This window comes from Phocoena sinus, chromosome 6 (assembly GCF_008692025.1).
Source record: "Phocoena sinus isolate mPhoSin1 chromosome 6, mPhoSin1.pri, whole genome shotgun sequence".
Lineage (NCBI taxonomy): Eukaryota > Metazoa > Chordata > Mammalia > Artiodactyla > Phocoenidae > Phocoena > Phocoena sinus.
Window position 1 is genome coordinate 20,043,412 of NC_045768.1, and position 20,324 is coordinate 20,063,735.

Genomic DNA, 20,324 nt, shown 5'->3' on the forward strand with positions numbered 1-20,324 from the left:
CCTCCCTGATACCTGACCTGGTCATTTATCTTCCAGTCGCCTCCCTTGTTCCCTTCCAAGATCTGACGGCCACCAATGATGACCCATGGTGTGATCTTTGATCAAGTCTCTTTCCCCGTTACCCTGTATGTTCCGTGGGGGTAGGGACTCTGCCACTTTGGTCCAACCACGCACTCAGTGCCTGGCACATTCCTAACACACAGGAAGTGCTCAACGGATACTGTGGAACCAGGAATCAAAGCACGAATGGCTCAGAACCACTTAAACAGAGCACATTAAAGATGGGATGGCCAAGAGAGGGCGAAAGAAGCTTCTCACATGTTATCCTCCCACTGGTACCAAGGGTATAAGGCAGCTAGGGACAAAGAGGCTCAGAGAGGTACGGGCCCCATGCCAGGGTCACAGAGGAGATCAGTGCCGAGCCAAGATAAACTTCCCAGGCTCCTAACTCATTTCACTCAACCTTTTGCTCCATCTGTTGACTTTCTCACATGGAATGTTATCAGGCTGATATTCCTACCTGGGCTCTCACTGAGAAAGGAAGAAAGCATTTCAGACTGGCAAACTGGCCTAGTAAGAAAGGTATGAGATATTTACACATAAGAGATATTAAAAATAAGACAGCACGTGGTCTCTTCTTTCTGTAAAGCTGAAAATTTAACTGGAACAGAAATTCAGAGACTATAAGGACTCAAGAAAGGTAACCATGCAGCTGAGAGGCAGGGAAGACCGGAGGATTTCCCTGAAACCTTTAACGCAGTAGAGAGGAGTAGAAACGCATTGGAGGCAAAAGGGAATAGGGTGCTCAAAGGCTAGAGGAGGGAATGCAAGGGAGAGGTGATGCAAGGGGAATCTAATTTGGGAACCACTGCTCACAGATTTCAGTCTTAGAAAGAGAACTGGAGACCTTACACTTCTGCTAAGATGGTATGTATACCTGGTACAGGACTAGCCCTCCTCCAGATTCAACTGTAAAGCTGGACAAAATGCATGGAACAAGAATTTTCAGACTCTGAATGTAGATGGTGCAAGACTGTGATTCATGAAAGAAGACCTGCTGTGAGCCCCAGGATCACCCCAGCTCTCTGCTAGGATAGACCCTCTGGACCACAGCACAGAGGTGGAGCTTGAAGGATGCACTGCAATCTCACTGATCTGAGAGACAGTGATCAGAGTTCAGGGCTTCTGAGGCAGCTGGAACTGACAGGGAAGAATAACAAAGAGGAGGCAATTGTGCAAAAAAACAACTCCAGAAATGGGCAGAGGGGCCCCTTGAGGTCTTTGGCTGAACACCAAACTGTATTTGTGCAGAGGGAGTCTCTGCAATGACTGGCAACCAATAGCTGCCGGGGCGGGGCGGGAGCCGACTGAAGATTCGGAGGTGGCAAAAGGCAAGGAGATGTCTGAGTTCCACCTGCCAGAGGAGAGATCTTGCTGAATACCTCCAGCATTCAGTTGAGACCCAGAAAAGCCATGCCTCAGAAGGATTACTCTAACCCTAGAATAAGGACTGCTCTGGAACTGCCCTAACACAGCTTTAAAACAAGGCTTTGAAGTATCGAGTTGATCTGTAAGTAGATTAACTGCCTGCCAGATGCCAGAACAAAATTCAACACTTTTTAGAAGAAGACAACAAAATCCACACACTCAGCAACATAGCATATGCATCCACAATGTTCAGCACAGAATAAAAATTTATTTGTTAGGGGAAGTGGGAAAATGTGAGTAATAATCAAGAGAAAAAAAATCAACAGGAACATAAAGAAATGACAGGGATGATGGCAGCCAAGGACCTTAACACGGCTATTATAAATATGCTCAAACACTTAAAGGATAATATGAATATAATGAAAGAAACAATGTAAAAAGGAACCAAGTGGAAATTACAGAGATGAAAAATACGATAGCTGAAATGTAAGATTCATTTGATGGATATTTCTAATGAAACAAGTAAGTTCGTAGAAGAAAAGATCAGTAAACTTGTACACAGGACACTAGAAATCATCCAAATTGAAACACAGAGGGAAAACAAGGCTGGAAAACTGAACAGAGCTTCAGCTGATCTGTAAACATCATAAAACAATCTAATATATATGCAATTAAAATCTCAACAGGAGAAGGAAGAGATTGGGGAAGAAAAATATTTGTAGAAATACTGGCTGAAAATTTTCCAAATCTGATGAAAAATATAAACCCACTGATCTAAGAAGCTCAGTGAACCCCAAACAGGATAAACACGAGGAAAACTATACATCATAATCAAATTGCTGAAAATTAGTAATATAGAGAAATATTTAAAAGCATTCAGAGAAAAGAGACCCATTAAATACAGAATAACAATCAGAATGATCTCTGAATTCTCATCAGAAACAACATAAGCCAGAAGATAAAGGAATGACATTTTTAAAATGCTGAAAGAAAAATATCTCAACCTAGAATTTCACGTCCAAAGAAAACATCCTTCAAAAGAAAAGGTGAAATAAAAACACTTTCAATTAAGAGAATCTTTCATCAACAGACCTACAGTATAAGAAATGTTGGGCTCCCCTGGTGGTGCAGTGGTTGAGAGTCCGCCTGCCGAGGCAGGGGACGCGGGTTCGTGCCCTGGTCCAGGAGGATCCCACATGCCGCGGAGCGGCTGGGCCCGTGAGCCATGGCCGCTGAGCCTGCGCATCTGGAGCCTGTGCTCCGCAACAGGAGAGGCCACAACAGTGAGGGGCCTGCGTACCGCAAAAAAAAAAAAAAAAAAAATCAATCCATGTAATTTACCACATTATCAGAATAAAAGATAAGAATCATAGGATCATCTCAACAGATGCAGAAAAAACACCTAACACCAATTTCTGATAAAAACTTTCAGTAAATTAGAAATAGAAGGTAACTTCCTCAACTGACAAAGGGGCATCTATGAAAACCTATTTTAGCTAACATAATACTTAACGATGAAAATGATCATACTTAACGATGAAAAACTGAACCCTATGATTGGGAGCTAGGCAGAGATATCCACACATTTCATTTATTCAGCACTGAACTGGAGGGTCCTAATCAGCATAATGGGGAAGAGAGAGAATAATAAAAGGAATACAGATTAGAAAAAAAGAAGTAAGGCTCTCTTTATTAGCAGATGACATCAGCATGTACAAGAAAAATTCTGATAAATTTAGAAAAAAGCTAATAGAACTAATAAGTGAATTTAACAAAGTTGCAGGATACAAATTCAACATATACAAATATCATAGCAACAAAAACTGGAAAATAAAAAAATCATAGTGGCATCAAAAAAACCCATAAAATACTTAGATATAATTTAATGAAATATGTAAAAGACCTCTGCTCTGAAAATACAAACTATTGCTGAGAGAAATTTAAATAGACCTAAACCAATGGAGAGATATACTATGTTCATGAAGTGGAAGATCGACTATTATTATGATGTCTATTCTCCCCAGATTGGTCTACAGATTCAGTGTAATCCTAAACAAAATCCCAGCTGGATTTTTTTGTAGCAATTGGCTATAAGACTAACATTTATATTGCAAGACAAAGTTCCTTGTTTTAAGAAAAATATTCTTAAAAATACACAAGGTTGAAAAACTGAGAGTACCTGATTTAAGACTTAGAGTAAATAAGACCATGTTGGCGCCAACACAGGCAAATAGATCAGTGGAAGAGAAATAAACTCACACGTACTTATGCATTCAACTGATTTTCAACAAAGGTCTCAATGCAATGTAATGGAAAAAGGACAATCTTTTCAACAAATGGTGTTGGAACAACCAGTCATATGGAATAAAGTTAATCTCAAATCATACCTCTCATCATTCACAAAAATTAACTTAAAATGGATCAGAGACTTAAATGTAAAAGCTGAAAGTATAAGGATTCTAAAAGATAATAAAGAAGAATATCTTCACCACATTGAGGTAGGCAAGGATATCCTGAGCAGAACTGAGAAAACACTAACCATAAAAAAACCGATAAATTAGACTTCATTAAAATGAAAAACTGCTCATCAAAAGATACTATATGAAAATCAACAGTCACACCAAAGACTGAGAGAAAATGTCCACAAAATATATATTTGATAAAGACCCTGGATCTAGAGTATATAAAGAACTCCTCCAATTTAACAATAAAAAGACAAACAACCCAACCAAAAAAAATGGGCAAAAGACTTAAACAGTTTCCAAAGTAAAATATACGAATGGCTAATAAGCAAATGAAAAAGTGCTCAACATCATTAGTCATCAGGAAAATACAAATTAACACCACAATGAAATACCGCTACACACTCACCAGAGTCGCTTCCTACCACCAAATTGTTGGCAAGAATTTGGAGCAAGTGCAACTCCCATCTGTGGCTGGTGGGAGTGAAAGGTGCTACAGTCATCTTGGGAAATGGTTTGTCAGTTCTTAAAAAGGTAAACATACTCTCCCCTATGACCTATCAATTCTACGCCCTGGAATTTATCCAAGAGAAATGAACACAGAAAGCCTAGTACAAGCATTTTCAACAGCAGCTTTATTCATAATAGCCTAAAACTGGAAACAATTCAAATGAACAAGCAAATGGCTCAACAAACTGTGGTACTTGCACACGACAGAATATTGCTCAGCAGTAAAAAAAAAGAATGAACCGATATATACAACATGTAGGAATCTTAAAAACATTTTGCTAAGTGAAAGCAGTCAGACCCAAGAGAGTACATATTATATGACTCCATTTCGTTAGACCTCCTTCCAGTCAGCCTACGTCTCTCTGGATGCTCTCAGGAGACCCAGGGTCTCTCAAGGCCTGGCCCTGAGTACCACTTGATGAAGCCATCAAGTCCAGCCCCCAATTCCACATGGAACCCATAGAACCCATGGACATACAAATATCTAGATCCAAAGGCCACTGGAGGGACTATTTCTTGGTCAGCTTTGGAGAATCAATCCTCTGTTGCATCTAACCTAAATCTCTCACTCTGTAATTTTAAACACAGATGATCATAGAGTCCCTAGACTTCAGTAATAAAGAAGAGATGCACTCAACAAACAGGTGCAGAAAGACAAAAGAGTTCACAATAGAGAGAACAAGAAAATGAGGAACAGAGAAAGAGTAGACAGCCTTTCAGGAGAGAAGTACCTGGACGTTAGGGAAGTAATCAGGGTACAAACGAAGCACCCCTTCCTGCTGTACCATCTGACATGCGATGCAGGAGAACTTCACGGTTAAGAGTATGGGCCTAGAGGGTGCCTGTCAGGGTTCAAGCCAAGCTCCTCCTCTTATTAACTCCATGACCTTATTCAACTTGTTCCAGCAAGAGCCATTTGGGGAAAGAGCAGAAACAGCACTGAAGGTTTTCTCCAAAGGCTGAAACCCAAGTTGCAGGATGGCTTTGTAACTAACACCTAACTGTAAGTGCATTCTGGGTAGCATCCCCTCTGGGCACCTGGCAGCGGGGCAGTTGCTGTTTCCCCGGAGAGCACAGGTAAGCAGGTACCCACACACAATTGCCCCTGTCCCTGCCCATGGACAGCGGGATCCCCAGAGGGGTCTGAGCCATGGAGCTCAAGCCACAGCCCTGATGCTTCAGCACCAGCACCATGAGTGGGTCAAATGGATGGGTTAGTGCCCACCCAGTGTCAGCTGTGGCCTCTCTCCCCCACATAGGACCTGGCCATGTGGTGGGCAATAAGTAACCCATACATGCTTAGCATGGGTGGCAGGAGAGGCTCCTGTAGTTGCGCCACTGCAGAGGCCTGCCTGAGGGTCTCCTTATACTGGAGATGACTGGAATCCAGACCCCTGGGCTGAAAAGACCTCGAGAGCTCCCATAGGTGGGAAACCTGAGCCCAGAGAAGGGAAGTGACAGGTCCAAGGTTACCCATCAGTCAGGGGCCGAGCAGTATGAGAACCTCAGCCCAGTATTCCACCTAAGGATGGGTGCTCCCCATCTGAGGGAGACCCCTCAGTCCTGCCGCTCTGCACAGCAGGCAGGACTTCCTGGGGAAGCTACCTCCTCCACCGCCTGAGATGTGGACACCCCTCCCTGCCCACCTGAAAGCCCTCAGGGGCCCAGGGGCCTGTGCTGCTACTGTCAGTGCTCCAGGAGGGTTGGGCCTCCCGTACTCTAGGTACCTTGCACCCCTGATGACCTTGCATAATCCCTTCCTCTCCCTGAACCTAAACCTTCCTATCCACAGACTGTGGAGTGGGATCCCCATAGCTCTTTTGTGACAAACAAAAGCAGGGATACTCCCAAATACCTCTTAAACATCCCGCCCTACTGCCCTGCAATGTGGTTAAGCCCCGCCCTGTCTGAACTTTGGCTGAGGACTGAGGGCCCTCTTAGCTCATATACTTGGGGATCTAAGGATACGGCCCCCTCTGACATCCAAAAGGGAAGCTGGGAAATCAGCCACATGGGGAGAATGGAAGGCCAGGATGTCCCTGTGGGAAGGATCCTTAGAACCCTTTCCCTCCCAGGCCAGGGGAGGAGGGAGGGATTAGGGGCCTGCCCAAGGCCACACACGTGCCTGTGACTCCACTGGGACTAATACCCGGGGCTTCTGAGGCCGGCCTGGCACTCCTTCTGACTTCTTACCCTTTCTACCTCCAAGGGCAAAGCTGTCTTGTCTAACTGACCATCCTCCAGCCTGGCCCTGCGCTGGTTCAGACTGAAGCTGCATTACATGGCGCTGCCTTTGGGGGTGGCGACTCAGGGACCACATGATTTGGAGGTGCTTGGAAGAGGTGAGGACAAGGCTGCTGAAGGACTTGGGTGAATGATGCCCACCCTTCCTAACCCAAAATCCACATGGGCCCAGGCCTCTGAGACCACCAGGGGAGGACTCAGACTTTGCTGGCTTAAGGGTGGGGCTTTCCCTGCTCCTGCAGTCAGGTGGCCCCAGGTCAGACCTGGGACACCTAGAGGCTGACCCAGAACAAGTTCACCTTTGCTTTCACCCTCCCCTAGCCAAACTCCAGAGCCTCAGCCTATGGCTGGCCCACCCTTCCCGCAACCAGAGAAGGTACTCACTGATGGGAGCGTGTAAGGCCACGTGCTCCTGGTAGGGCGTGTAGTACTTGTACTGCTTTCCGCAGAATTCACAGGTATAATTGCCGGTTTCTGTCCAAGGAGAGGAGAGTGTGGGAATGGGTGCCTGTTCCCATCCAGAAGTAGCAGCTTGCTCCCTCCCCACAAACCCCTCCTCATTCTGGGACCACCAACTAGAATCAGGAGCCCCCTTGAGTCAGACCGCCAGGGTTCAGATCCCAGCTCCTCTATTTCAAGCTGTGTGACTTTAGGCAAATCTAATAACCTCTCCATGCCTCAGTTCTCCTATCTGTAAAATGGGGCAATGATAGGACCACCTTATAGGATTGCTGTGAGGATTAAATTTGTATGTCACATGCTTAGAACAGTACCTGGCACACGCTGTCCTCCTCCATCGCTCCACCCCCAGGCCCCGGTGCTCAGGAAATGGGTGGTGTCCTGAGTTGACCTCCAGTGCCAACCTCTTTAACAGCCCCTTTTCAAGCCTTGCCCTCTGCAATGGCCACATGTGGGTCACCTTGTCTCCAGGGTCTTCCCTGCCCCCCAACGCCCCCCACCCCCTGGCAGAAGGGGCCATGTCTTCCTCTTGGGTCCCACCGGACTTCATCTTTACCTCTCTTTTGGCACTGCCTAACTTCTTTCTTCTTAAAAATTTCTGATGTAATATTGTTCACTGGGGGAAAATTATAAAATACTGATAAATACAAATACAAAATTTTAAATATAAGAGAAACTTCAATCATCTATAATCCCCAAAAAAGAGTAGCAGCTACCCCACAGGGTGGAGCATTCACCTGGCCACTTGCCCCAGACCCCACCCTGCACTCCCATCTCATCTCTCACTGACGTCAGCCGTCTGGCTTCTATGGGCCTTGAATTAGCCAGCCGTGATCTATATGCTCTTTGTAACCTGGTGCATTCAATCAACAATATTTTGTAGACATCTTGCTCAAATCAATAAACATCGATCTCTACTGCATTTATTGGCTGCCTGGTTACCACTGGACTTTGGAATTTGCTGAGCCAGTCTTCTAAACCAGAGGACACTGAGATTGTTTCAAAAATTTCCCTTATAAAAAAATGCTGTGATCCGTATCCTCGTAGAAATTTTTGCACATCTGCTCATTATTTTTGCACACCACTGCAAAATAAAGATTATTGTTCATAATCTTTGCACATATTTCCCCAGGATAAATTAAGGGTCTGCATTTTTAAGGCTTTTGATCACCACAGCACCAACTACTTACTGAAAGACTGGGCCAATTTTCGCCCCCATCAGAAAGATCTCAAAATGACTGTTTCCATATACTGTAGCCAGCATTCAGTACTATCATCTTCTTACTGTGCCTGACAGGGAGAAATACATTGCACTGCTGGTTTTATTTTCCATTTCTTTGAGTTCTAAGGAAGCTACTTTTGAGGATTAATGAACTACATTTTTTCTTTTGTGACTTTCCTATTTTGTTTACAGTCAATGTTTCTACAGGCATGTTTACCTTTTTTAAAATCGCTAAGAACTCTATAGATTAAGGGCATCAACGTTTCGTTCGACACGTTACAAGTATCTTTTCTCAATTGGTTTCTTGGTCTGTTTATGCTCTTTTCTCTCAATACAGGAGCTTTAAAAATTTTGGTAGCTAAAAAATAATTTTTGTTAACTGATTCATGACCGTGGTAAAGATATATTATTGCTCTTTGCAGGTAGGCTCTGAAGTGGTTAGATCATCTGTATTAATGCATTATTCAAACTCTATATAACCTTTAACCTTTATTTCTCTCCTTGCTCTGTCAAAGACCAAATGTTGTGATCAATCCTTCCAATTCATTGCGTTTCTGAATTTATTTCGTATATTTAGATACAATGTTGTTTGATGCAGACAGGCTCACGAGATCAAAACCTCCACTTTGAACCATATCCTTTGTTAACATTACACTATTTTCTAACACAGCAGTTCTCAAAGCATGGTCCCTGGGCTAGTGGCAATCAGCATCGCCTGGGAACCTGTTAGAAATGCAAATTCTCGGGACTTATTCGAAACATTCTGCAAGAAAAATCCTAAGGATGGGATCCAGTAAACTGTGTTTGAACAGGTCCTGAAGAAAATCCTGAAGTGTTAGAAAGTTAAGAACCACCACTCTTTTTTTTTTTTTTTTTTTTTTTTGCGGTACGCAGGCCTCTCACTGTTGTGGCCTCTCCCACTGCGGAGCACAGGCTCCGGACGCGCAGGCTCAGCGGCCATGGCTCACGGGCCCAGCCGCTCTGCCGCATGTGGTATCTTCCCGGACCGGGGCATGAACCCGTGTCCCCTGCATTGGCAGGCGGACTCTCAACCACTGTGCCACCAGGAAAGCCCCACTCTAACTTTTAATTACACTGTTTTATTAGTTTGTCTGGTATTAATATTATTAGTTCTTGATAATTACTTTGTTAGATCCTTCTACTTGTTCACATGTGCCTAAAGCCATTTCCCTAAATTTTCTTGTACTTGCATTCATCAAACAGGTACTGTGCTAAATGCTGGCACAAAATGTTGAGCAATGGTCCCTGCCTTCAAGGAACTTACAGTCTGGAAAAGGAGAAAGAAAAATCAAATCATCACACAAATCTAAAACTGCAACCACAATGGGTAGTCTTAAGGAGACACGGTGCTGTGAAAATCTTAATAAGGAATTCAATTTAGTTAAGGGAGTAGGAAAGAGCTCCATGGGAAAGAGAAGAGTAAAAGATAAGGAATTAACTAAGTATGTCTCTAATAAACCATTCTTAATTGGATTCTTTTAAGTTAACCTGAGAATCTTTGTCTTCTAATAAAGGAAGTTATGCCATTTGCTTTTATTGCTATTACTGACTTGGTTTTACTTGCCTTATGATTCTTTTCTTTTCATCCTATACCCTTTCTGGTTTATCCCTTTAGTTTTCAGTTGTTTGATGTATGAACTCTTTTCTTTGCCTTTCCATTATTCTCCAATATTCCAGCATTTTCCATTGTTCTAGACAGTATATAAGATACATTTCTCTGATTTTTATAGTCAAGCACGAAATGATATTTTCATATCTATTACCACTGAGAAAGGTAGTTTAACTCAGTGCCTCTCAAACTTTAGCCTAAATAAGAATCATCTAGAAAGACTGTTACAACACAGACACCTGAGCCCCACCTTGGAGATTCTGATTCCACAGGTCTGGTGTGGGGCCTGAGAATTTACATTTTTAATAAGCTTTTAGGAGATGCTTATGCTGCTGGTTTGGGGACCACACTATAAGCAGGACTGATTTAACCTACTTTATTGTATCCTTCACCTATTCCTTCCTTCCTGGTTTTTAACATTCATTTTTAATATTTTAGAATGATCTTTTTTTGCATTCAATTTTATAATCAGATTTGCAACATTTTAAACTTAAACTTACTTCTAGTTTACCTGGCTTCAGTATTCACAAGTCCTCTTTTACTATGAATTAATGCCTCATAATTGAGCCCTTAAATGTGTTCAACCACTCAGTTCATTGGAGTACATCTTCAAGTAATTTTTTGAAGTTGGGTATATAGGAGAAATAGCACGTTTCTGAGCCCTTGTTTTTTTTTTTCTTACACACAAATCACAGTTTGTCTAGATATAAAATTCTTAGGTTACACCTTTTTCCCTTCAGAACTTATTCCATGATCTTTCAGCATTTAGTATTGCAGGGAAGTCCGATGCAAGTCCACCTTGAAATCATTTGTAAGTAACTTGCTTTTTTATTTCCAGGTACCTGTATAGTTTTCCCCCTTATATTTATAGTTTAAAAAGCCACTAATATCTATCTAGTTATGGGTCCTCTTTTATTGATTCTACCTGACATATAGGTCTTCCTTTAGCTGAGCAATTTTTTCTTCTATCGTATCTTTGGAGTATTGCTTCTGTCCCACCAATTATCTGGAACAGTTTCCCCATTCTCCATATTTATCATGTTTTCTGCTTATTAAGCTCATCTGTTCAAGTTTGTCCTTCACATTATTAATTCCATTTCTGCAGATCAACTCTGCTCTTTACTATCTACAATGTAGGTTTTAAATCTGCTCTTATATTTTCTGCTTCTCTCCAATTCTTCTCATCTCATTCCTCTCTCTTTGGTTTTTCATCTTATCTTGTTGCTTTTTCACCATACAGCTTCCTTTTTTACAGAGGTCATGCTATGGACTGAATTGTTTCCCCCCAAAATTCAGATGATGATGTCCTGTCTCCCAATGCAATGCTATTTTGAGATGGGGCCTTTGGGAAGTAATTAGGTTAGATGAAGTCATGAGGATGGCGGTGGGGTCCCTCATGATGGGATTAGTGCCCTTATAACAAGAGGCACCAGAGAGTTTGCTCTCTTTTTCTTCTCACCATGTGACAGTACAGCCAGAAAGAGGGTCATTGGACCAGAACTCAATCACACTGGCACCCTGATTTTGACTTCAGCCTCCAGAACTGTGAGAAAATTAATTTCTGTTATTTAAGTCACCCAGTCTATGGTACTTTGTTATGGCAGCCTGAGTGAACTAAGACAGGTCATATTTTCTCATACTTGACTGTGGTTGCCAAACAGCATTTCCTTCTAGACTCTGTGGTAGATCATTTTCAGAGGTATACTCTTCCTCTAAGTCTCTTAAATTCCTTTCTTGTCATGTGGAATTTTCATAGTTCCCAAGTTTTATTTTCTTATTTTTTTTTTTTTTTACCTTTTAAGTCACTCTTCCTTATCCAGGTATAAAACTCAAGTAACCTATAAACAAATCCAGATTTACACTGTTTCAATAGACTTGAATGAATTGTCCTCAATCGTCCCCCCATTATCATGGTAGACCATTACCATGGGAGTAATTCTCAGATCTGCACCCAAAGAGCACGTTGACACACAGGGCCTCTTAGACCAACTCCCTCCTTCTAGCAGGATTCCTCTGCTCTGTACTGGCTCTGGCTTCCTCCTTCTTGAGTACTTAATTCTCCAATTTGCTCAGCTGACATGGATGTGAAAGGCATACTTCCCAGCATGCCCTGCTGCCACTGTTTCTCCTCTTCCCCTGACCTATAGAGCTCTACTTGTGGGGACTAGTCCCTCCACAGTGCACTGTACCCCTACTGGCCAGCTTACAAAAAGTGGCAGAAGCCCAAGAAGCAGGATTCTGATCTCACAAGGCAGCTGCTGAGTGGTAACAAGGAACAGCCTCATACTCTTATAGACATCTCAGTTCCATGGCGTCAAGCTGGGAGCCAAACTCAGTCAGTTTTCTCAGTGCAATTCCCTACTCCATATAATTTGTGATAATTCCTCCTGGGTCCTAGCACTGGCTGGCTGTCAGACGTAGTTACTGATATAGAGAACAAGTTTCATCTTGCTCTGTACCTTTCTGGATAATTAATAGGTACCACTTGTTTAATGCTTTCCATGTAAATGTCAAGGACTATACTAATTCCTTTACAAATATAATCTCATCTAATCTCCATGACAATCCTGAGAGGTGAGTTTTACTGTCATTACTGTGATTAGAGAGATTATAAAACTTGCAGGACGTCACACAGGCATTAAGTATAGAGCTGGGGTTCATCTTTGGGATGGCTCTAAAGCTCTCGCTCTTGACTATCTCTCAGCAACATCGCTCATTCGTTAAGCCCTAAATACGAGCCGGGTGCTGGGCTAGACACTTGACACAGGCATCCTCCAACAGCCCTGAAGAACAGATAGATGTTCTTATTCCCAATTTATACAAGAATCAAAGGACACTCCGTGGGGTTAAGTAGCTAGTAAATTGGTGATGTCAGCATTCAAACCTGGGCTTGTCTGATTCTACAGCCTATGTTGTCTGTATTCTGTTTTGATAATTATGATGCTACAGATGGAAGGGGTGGTGCTATGCTGGGACTGCTGGCAGGCAACGCTGAAGCAGGAGGGGGGGAGTTTCACAGATCCCAGTGTCCCTGTCCTGCATTGGTCTATGAACGTCCATCATGGAACGTGTCTGATTCACATCTGGGTTCTCCCACAGTCTAACTTCCGGCAGTTTTACTGTTAAGGATTTCATCGTTTTCTTCACTTCAAGGCTGTTGTTTTTTTGTTTTAAAGATTTTTTTTTGTTTTGACGTGGACCATTTTTAAAGTCTTTATTGAATTTGTTACAGTATTGCTTCGGTTTTATGTTTTGGTTTTTTGGGTCTGAGGCATGTGAGATTTTAGTTTCCTGACCAGGGATCGAACCCACACCCCCTGCATTGGAAGGTGAAGTCTTAACTACTGCACTGCCAGGCAAGTCCCCACTTCAAGATTATTTTAATGTTACTGTTTATTGAATGTTTACCATTGCATATGACAAGTGCTGTCATACAGACATTATTTTTACATCATATTTACAGACATTATCACATCTCCAGTTTCCTGAGTGCTTTAAGAGGTAAAGAAAAGGAGAGAATCATCTCCTACGAGGAAGGAGGAAGAACACTCAGGGGCCCATCCAATGCCTTCCAAGGGCCGGGACCAAGTCCCGCCCTCTGAGGCTTGTCTCTGGCTTCACTGTTCCAGCTCCCTTGACTCTCCTTCCCTAAACTTCCTCATCCATTCAATCTATGTTTGTGTGTATATTTTCACAAGCTGCCTTAATCCTTATTGCAACAGGTAGAGACAATAAAGGTCTCTTCTTGCTGGGTAGTAAGAGAGGCATGGAAAAATAGAGAGGAAGAAGCAAGCATGCAACTTCCTGAAGGGCTGGACCGGTCTCACTTGCGAGAACCAACCTCCATCCCGACCCAAATCCACACCCCCTGCGGCAGCCAAAATGTCTTCCTAAAGCACAAACCTGATCAAGTCCCTCCTCCACTGAGTAAACTCTGGCTCATTCCCCTCAGGATGAAATCTAACTGCCTTCTTCTGGTTTTCAAGGCTCTCTAAGACCTGAACTCAGAATCGATTTGCCTTTCAGTTCCTGGAACAAGTGCAGCTCTGCTGCCTTCATGTGGGATACAGGGGCTCATCCCTACCCTCATCCCCACGCAGAAGCCTCATGGATTCCCAAGGCTGGTCAGTTGCCTCCCAGCCCCACTGCTCCCTGGGCTTCTATGTTGTAACTACCTGCTTACTGACCTACTGCCCCCTCCCTGTGTGAACTACCCGAGGCAGGGCCACATCTGTCTTGCTCACTGCTGTGTTCCCACTATACTCAATACCAGGGCGTTGTGAATAGGCAGGTCAAGTGCGTGGCTCCTGCTCTCAGGGGTTTACTGGGATGAGGACGGAGCGTCTGCATGTAGCTCCCCCAGAGAGCTTCATTTGCTGATAAACCCCTTCTGACAACAGTAACGACAGTATTTTCCGAGCACCTACTATGTACCAGGCACTGTGCTAATTAATAGGTGATTTATATCCATGATCTCATTTAATCCCCCAACAAACCTGCGGGGAAGTGTCACCCTTACTCCACAGGTGAGGAGCCAAGGCTCAGGACGGCTAACACTGGGCACCAAGCCTGTGCTACCTTCACTGCCCTGACCTGGACCCTGTGCTGTCCTGCTGCTTCTCAAAAGCAAGTCCTAAGAGTGACTGACCCATTTGACAGGTGGGCAAAGTGAGGTACAAGGAGGCCAGTGCCTCGCTGGCCAGAGCTGTTGCTGCAGGATTAGCAACGCTGCCCCCTTCCAGTGGTGGGACTCACCCTGCCACCCTCAGCCACCCCCACCTGTCTCCCCACCCAGCCCCGGCCCCAGAGAGAGGCCTGCATACTTGGCCCGATTTTCTGGAATGGTTCCGGGGGCTCCTCCTTCACCTCGTCAGTGGCCACGACACCTTGGTCGAAGGGGTCTGTGGGAGAACACACGGCCCTTAGTGCCCTGGTAACCAGGTCTCAGAGCCCAGGTTGGGACAGGGAGGTGGGCAGCCACCAAGGACTTACCTGCCCGATTCTCAGGGGCCCCTTCCACACTAAACACTGCGCCCGGGCGGGAGGCGGCAGCCGCAGAAGGAAAGAAGCAAACAGGAACCCTGTTAGTCCCTGCCCATAGCTGCCTCTGCCCAATGCTCCCAGCCTCTGCCCCAGCAAGCTTGCCTTTGGGGCCCAGGACAGCTGCCTCAGCCACTGTGGCTGCCCAGGAAACCAAGGGCCACAGGAGGGCACATCCCTCCATTCCTCAAGGGCCCACCCCCGGGCAGGAAGACGCTTTTGGGCTGGCCTGTTTCTGGATCACCGCCAGACACTCGAGGGACCAGGGCAGGAGAAAAAAAGGAAGAGATGGGGGCATGGGTAAAGAAAAAGGAGGTGAGAGGAAGGATGGACCAGAGGCGACAGGTGGTGAGACCCGGCTGTCACAGCCTGACACGGGCTTGGGGTGGGGCTGGAGAGGGAACCCTCCAGAGGCTTTTCCAGTCAAAGACCCTATTTCTAGGATTCTTAAGATTCCAAAAATAAATTACCTAAATTTATCATTCTAATTTCTAACTGTATAATCTAAGATGCTAAAATATCATCGATTTAAAAAATTGGTTTAATTTCACCAGAGCGTGTGAATACTCAACATGAAATCATAAAATAAATCGGTATAAAATTGCTGATATTCGACTGATTTTGACCCTCAAAAACGGCAACTTCACTTGGGTTACTCTCATCAGAAATACACATGGAATATGATGGAGACCTTCTCTAGCCCAGAACCCTCGGAGGTTCGTCACTCCACTCGTGGTCTGCCTGCTGCCCGACCTTCCCTGGGTAGGAAAAGGGAGGAGAAGCTGTGGGTGGGCCCTGGGCCCCATAAGCAGCCCTGGAGGGGGGTCTCTTTATGGGACTCCGCTCCTGAGGAGTGAGGGGCCTGACTCACCATCCACTGCGTGCAGGTCTCGGTGTTCCTGGAAACAGCTGTAGTATTTGTACTTCTTCCCGCAGATGTCACACGTGTACCTGAAGTTGTCTGCGGGGGATGGAAAGACACGTGGTTACCAGGGCTTCAGTCACTTGGGGCTGGGGGAGGTGGTGTGGGCCAGACTGGGCCCAACTGGTGACTCCATGGAGAATAGCTCCTGGGGTGTTAGAAGTCTTGTACACAAGGAGACCAGGGAGCCTTGAAGTGATTTTCAAAGGCACTTCCAATCCTATCCCATGTGAGCTGAGCCCCTAAGGGCCCGGTTCATGACTTCCTTCGTTATGTGAGACTAACAGTCACTGCAGCTACAGCTTCCTGGGTGTTGGCTGTACTGTTAGGGGCCAGGCCAGGAGCTTCCCCAGCATTCCCTCCATTCGGCCTTGCAATCGAGGGAGGAGGTAATAACCCATTTAACACTTGAGTCTACTGAGGGGCAGAAGGGACCTGCTGCAAGCCCTACAGCAAGGGGGGCCTGGGTGAGGCCCATCATGGATGGTTCTGAATGACCCTGGTTACTGGCGTTCCCGTCCTGTGCAATGTCTCGGCTGGACCCGCTGACTCGCTTCTAACAGAGACAATGCAGTAAGGTGAGGAGCAAAAGAGGGCCAGGAGGCTGGTACCCCAGCCCAGGAATGGAGAATGATTCATCCGGACACAGAAGGACCATGTGCCCTGACTCAGCCACGGCTTAGAGTTAAGTGATGTCACAGGAAGACTACGACTTTGGCCTTGCTCACACCGTCTCGCTCTTGCTAGCTGCCTGCTGCAGGCTGCCTCACATAGAGACCCACTTGGCAGCCTCTGGTGAACAGCCAGTGGGGAACTGAGGCCCTCAGCCCAACAGCTTGGGAAGGATGGATCCTGCTGACAAGCATGGGAGTACATACAGAGGCGGTCCCTTCCCCGGCTGAGCTGTGAGATAAGACCACAGCCCCGGCCTTGACTGCAGCCTTGTGAGAGAGCCAGAGGACCAGGTGAAGCCATGGGGAAGTGTGTGACACAGCAATAAACAATGACAGGGCCTGTGTTTGGATGACCCCCTAGGCCTCTCCAAAGTCTGAGGCTGGACTCGTACAGGACAGTGCCTTTGCCACATCGGCAGCCCCTCCAACGTCTGGACTAGCAAAGACCTTGTGTGTGTGCTCCTTGGGCTGATCTAGGGATGGCTCGTCCACCCCAGCTTCCCGAGGATGCCCAGCACAGGGAGGTTGGGTGGCTTGCTCAAGGCTGTAGAGCGGGGCAGGGAACAGCCAGGATCCAGCTACTCACTTAACTCTAAGCCACAGCTGAGTCAGGGCACATGGTCCTTCTCTGTCCGGATGAATCACTCTCCACTCCTGGGCTGGGGTACCAGCCTCCTGGCCTGTCTTTTGCTCCTCAGCACCCAAACACAGGATCCGATGTGACTGCCCCATCCCAAGGTTGCAGTGCCAGGCGATTCTGTGGGAGGGTTTCTGGCCCCCGTTTAGCTGAACTCAGGGACACGGGTGGCATTAGCCAGCTCCCCGCCTCTGCCTCCACCTTTTCCAAGGCACCTGCCGTCCCTGGATGTGCCTGGAAGATGCAGGCCCACAGAGACGACCTGGTCTCCAGGCGAGGTACACACAGACATTCTGAGGGTGTGGGGACCAGGCAGGGTTCAGGCATCCACCATCCTACCAGGCCCTCCCATCTCCATGCCCCTGCCCCGACCCACGACAGAGTGGCGGGGTAGAGGTGGTGGGACGTGGGGAGGAGACTCTTGGTCCCCACCTGTCTCACCCAGACTGTCAGCAAGTGACAACCCCACCTCGGGATTCAGCATCCCCATTTCTCCCCTAGTTTGGGGAGGGGGCGTGGTGGTAGATGAGCTGATTCCCAGGGTCTCTCCCAGGCTGGCAGTTCCAGGATTCCAAGCCTGGCACAGGCTTCGATCCTTCCCCATGGCCAGCAATCCAACACAGGCAACAACCTACCCCATCATGTCCCATCTGGACCGTAATCCTTTTCAGAGCTGAATACCCGGGGAACAGAGGTGGAGAAGTCAAGCCCAACTGGGGTCTGCTGGTTCCAGATGGGGTCCTGCCCCGTGAGTCCTCTCCATACTGGTCAGCGCTGGTCGCCCCGCAGTTGCCCACCCATGTGTCTCATCTCTGCTCACGCTGCCTGCTCCTACCAGCTGGGCCACGTACATCCGCCACCTCCAATAAAAGTGAGCCCCCAGCTTTCTGCCACTGAGAAGTGCCCCACCCTGCTCTGTCGAATCCCACGCCACACCCTGATCTATTGTCTCCTCGATGTGGACAGGACCACATGCCCGGGCCCTCCTAAGGCAGGAGCGAATTAGGACAAGACAGTTATCCCCAAAGGAAGAAATGCAAAATGATTTTTTGGTCAGTGAAACCACATCTTCAGAACCCAAGAGAGTTCAGGGACTCCAGGAATCTCTGGGGAGGCAGGCTCTGGAGTCAGGCTGCCCAAGTTCAAACTCAACTCTACCACTTACAGGTGCCATTAATGTTGGGTACGTGCCCTAAACTCTCTGCTCCTCGATTTTCTCAACTGTAAAACAGGACTGATATGTTCCTTCATCTCCCAGAATTGTGATAAAGATAAATGAGCACAACACCTAACATACGATAAATACTTGTAAATGTTACCTAATATTATTGTTAAACAAAGGCAAGAGAGCTCGATGCGGAGTTTATCTTTATGTTCGTAGTTGACAGATGGGTAACCGGGTATATGCCTCTTGTATGACTGTACTATTTTTCTAACAAATAAACGAAAGATTCCTGGACTAGAAGGTGTGAGGACGTGGTTTCTATGCCTACCTCCACCCCTAAGAAGCTGCATGACTTCTCTCTGGACTCAGTATCCTCTTCTGCAAAGAGGTCAAGGCTGGACTTGACATTCTCCACAGGACTCCACAGCCAGGTCCTGTTGCAAGGCTGGGGTGTGAGGAAGGCCAGGGCTGTCTGAGCAGGCACTGCTGGCCCAGGGCAGGGCGGGGGGGGGGGGGGGGGGGGGGCGGGCAGGACGGAACACAGGAGTCCAGCAGAGCACACTGGCCATGGGGAGTGAAGTCCGCAGAGAGGAAGGACTAAAAATACCCCCAGTCACGAAGTCCTCCACAACTAGTGACACTCCGGGAACAGCGGAAGCCAGACAGAGCATAACGGATCATTGAGGGGCTGCTGGAGAGGCCAGGGGCTCAGAATAGCCAAAGAAGGAAAGTATAAATAGGGAAGTTCCTTAACTGTGCGGCTGACCACAGGCGGGCGATGGGAGCCGGAAGAGAAGGAGCTATTGAGGGAGAAGGAGCCCGGCCAGGCAGGGGCCGCGTGGGGCCTTGGGGAGGAGGCATAGGAACCCTGAATTCCTCCTGCCGAGGACTCTGGGGCAGGTGCCTGGCCAACCTGAGGCTCAGATTCTCCAGAAAACGGAGGGGTAGCCTCAGCCCTGCAGGCCTTTCATGTGGTGTAAGAATCCAGAGAGAGAGGTGGATGCGAAAGTGCCTTAGAGGAATGCTGTTAGGAACCCAATTGCAACTAAGGCCCTGCCTCCTCAAACTACTACGGTTTCGGATTTTTAAGGGGGGTGGCGGGGGTTGCTCGTGTTTATTTATTATTTTTAAGCACTTTTCATGGTGGTATACCAAACATGCAGAACAGGGGTGGCTGAACTATTGCCTGCCCACTGTCTGTTTTGATAAGGAATCCATTTCCATACCGTCTCTGCCTGTGTTTGTGCTCCACGGCAGAGCTGCACAGCTGCGATGACATAACCTAGGCTGCAGAGTCTAAAATATTTTCTATCTGGTCCCCTATCAAAAAATATGCTGACCACTGATGGAGAAAAATGTACAAATCCTAAACGTTCAGCTCGTTACATTTCTGAAAAAACCGAAAACACCTGTACCAGTGCCCAACTCAATCACAGAACCTAGAAACCCCTTCCCGAGGGTAACCACGACTCTGACTTCTTGCAGCGTGAATTAGTTTCCCCTGTTCTAGTACTTTCTATACACAGACCTTAGGGGAAAGCACTCTTTGTGCCGGGCTCCTTTTGCTAACGTTCTGTTTTGTGGTAACCCACGTTGCTGTGTGTAGCTGTCAGCCTTTCCCTCTCACTGCTGTACTGTAGTCCTTTGTGGACCACCATGACTCGCTTATCTATTCAACTAGCGCTAGGCACTTGGGTGGCTTCCAGTTTGAAGCCGTTACGAATAGTGCTAAGAACACCCTAATTCACATCTTTGGGTGGATGTGCGCACACACGCACCTGGGAGGGAAACTGCTGGGTTCCGGGGCTCAGTCAGGTTTGTTGTGCTGGCTGCCTACCAGCCCTGTGGGTTTAGATCTGGAGGCAAGGCAAGCAGGGGCCGCAAGTAGCCAAGCAGAACAGTATCCCCAGATGCCGGGGCCCTGTATATGC

The 20,324-nt window shown here is 46.6% G+C and overlaps 1 protein-coding gene across 3 annotated transcripts in view; it reads right to left on the bottom strand.

Moving 5' to 3' along the window:
- The window catches only part of ZNF618 (zinc finger protein 618), a 271,355-nt gene that overhangs the window by 31,903 nt on the left and 219,128 nt on the right, over positions 1–20,324 (bottom strand). For all 3 annotated transcript variants that reach the window (XM_032635484.1, XM_032635485.1, XM_032635486.1), the window contains 5 exons: positions 15,867–15,956; positions 14,948–14,983; positions 14,779–14,856; positions 7,660–7,719; positions 7,029–7,118 (listed from right to left, as the gene is read on the bottom strand). In XM_032635484.1, the coding sequence (XP_032491375.1) occupies positions 7,029–7,118; positions 7,660–7,719; positions 14,779–14,856; positions 14,948–14,983; positions 15,867–15,956 (354 nt within the window). The remainder of the gene's footprint in view (positions 1–7,028; positions 7,119–7,659; positions 7,720–14,778; positions 14,857–14,947; positions 14,984–15,866; positions 15,957–20,324) is intronic.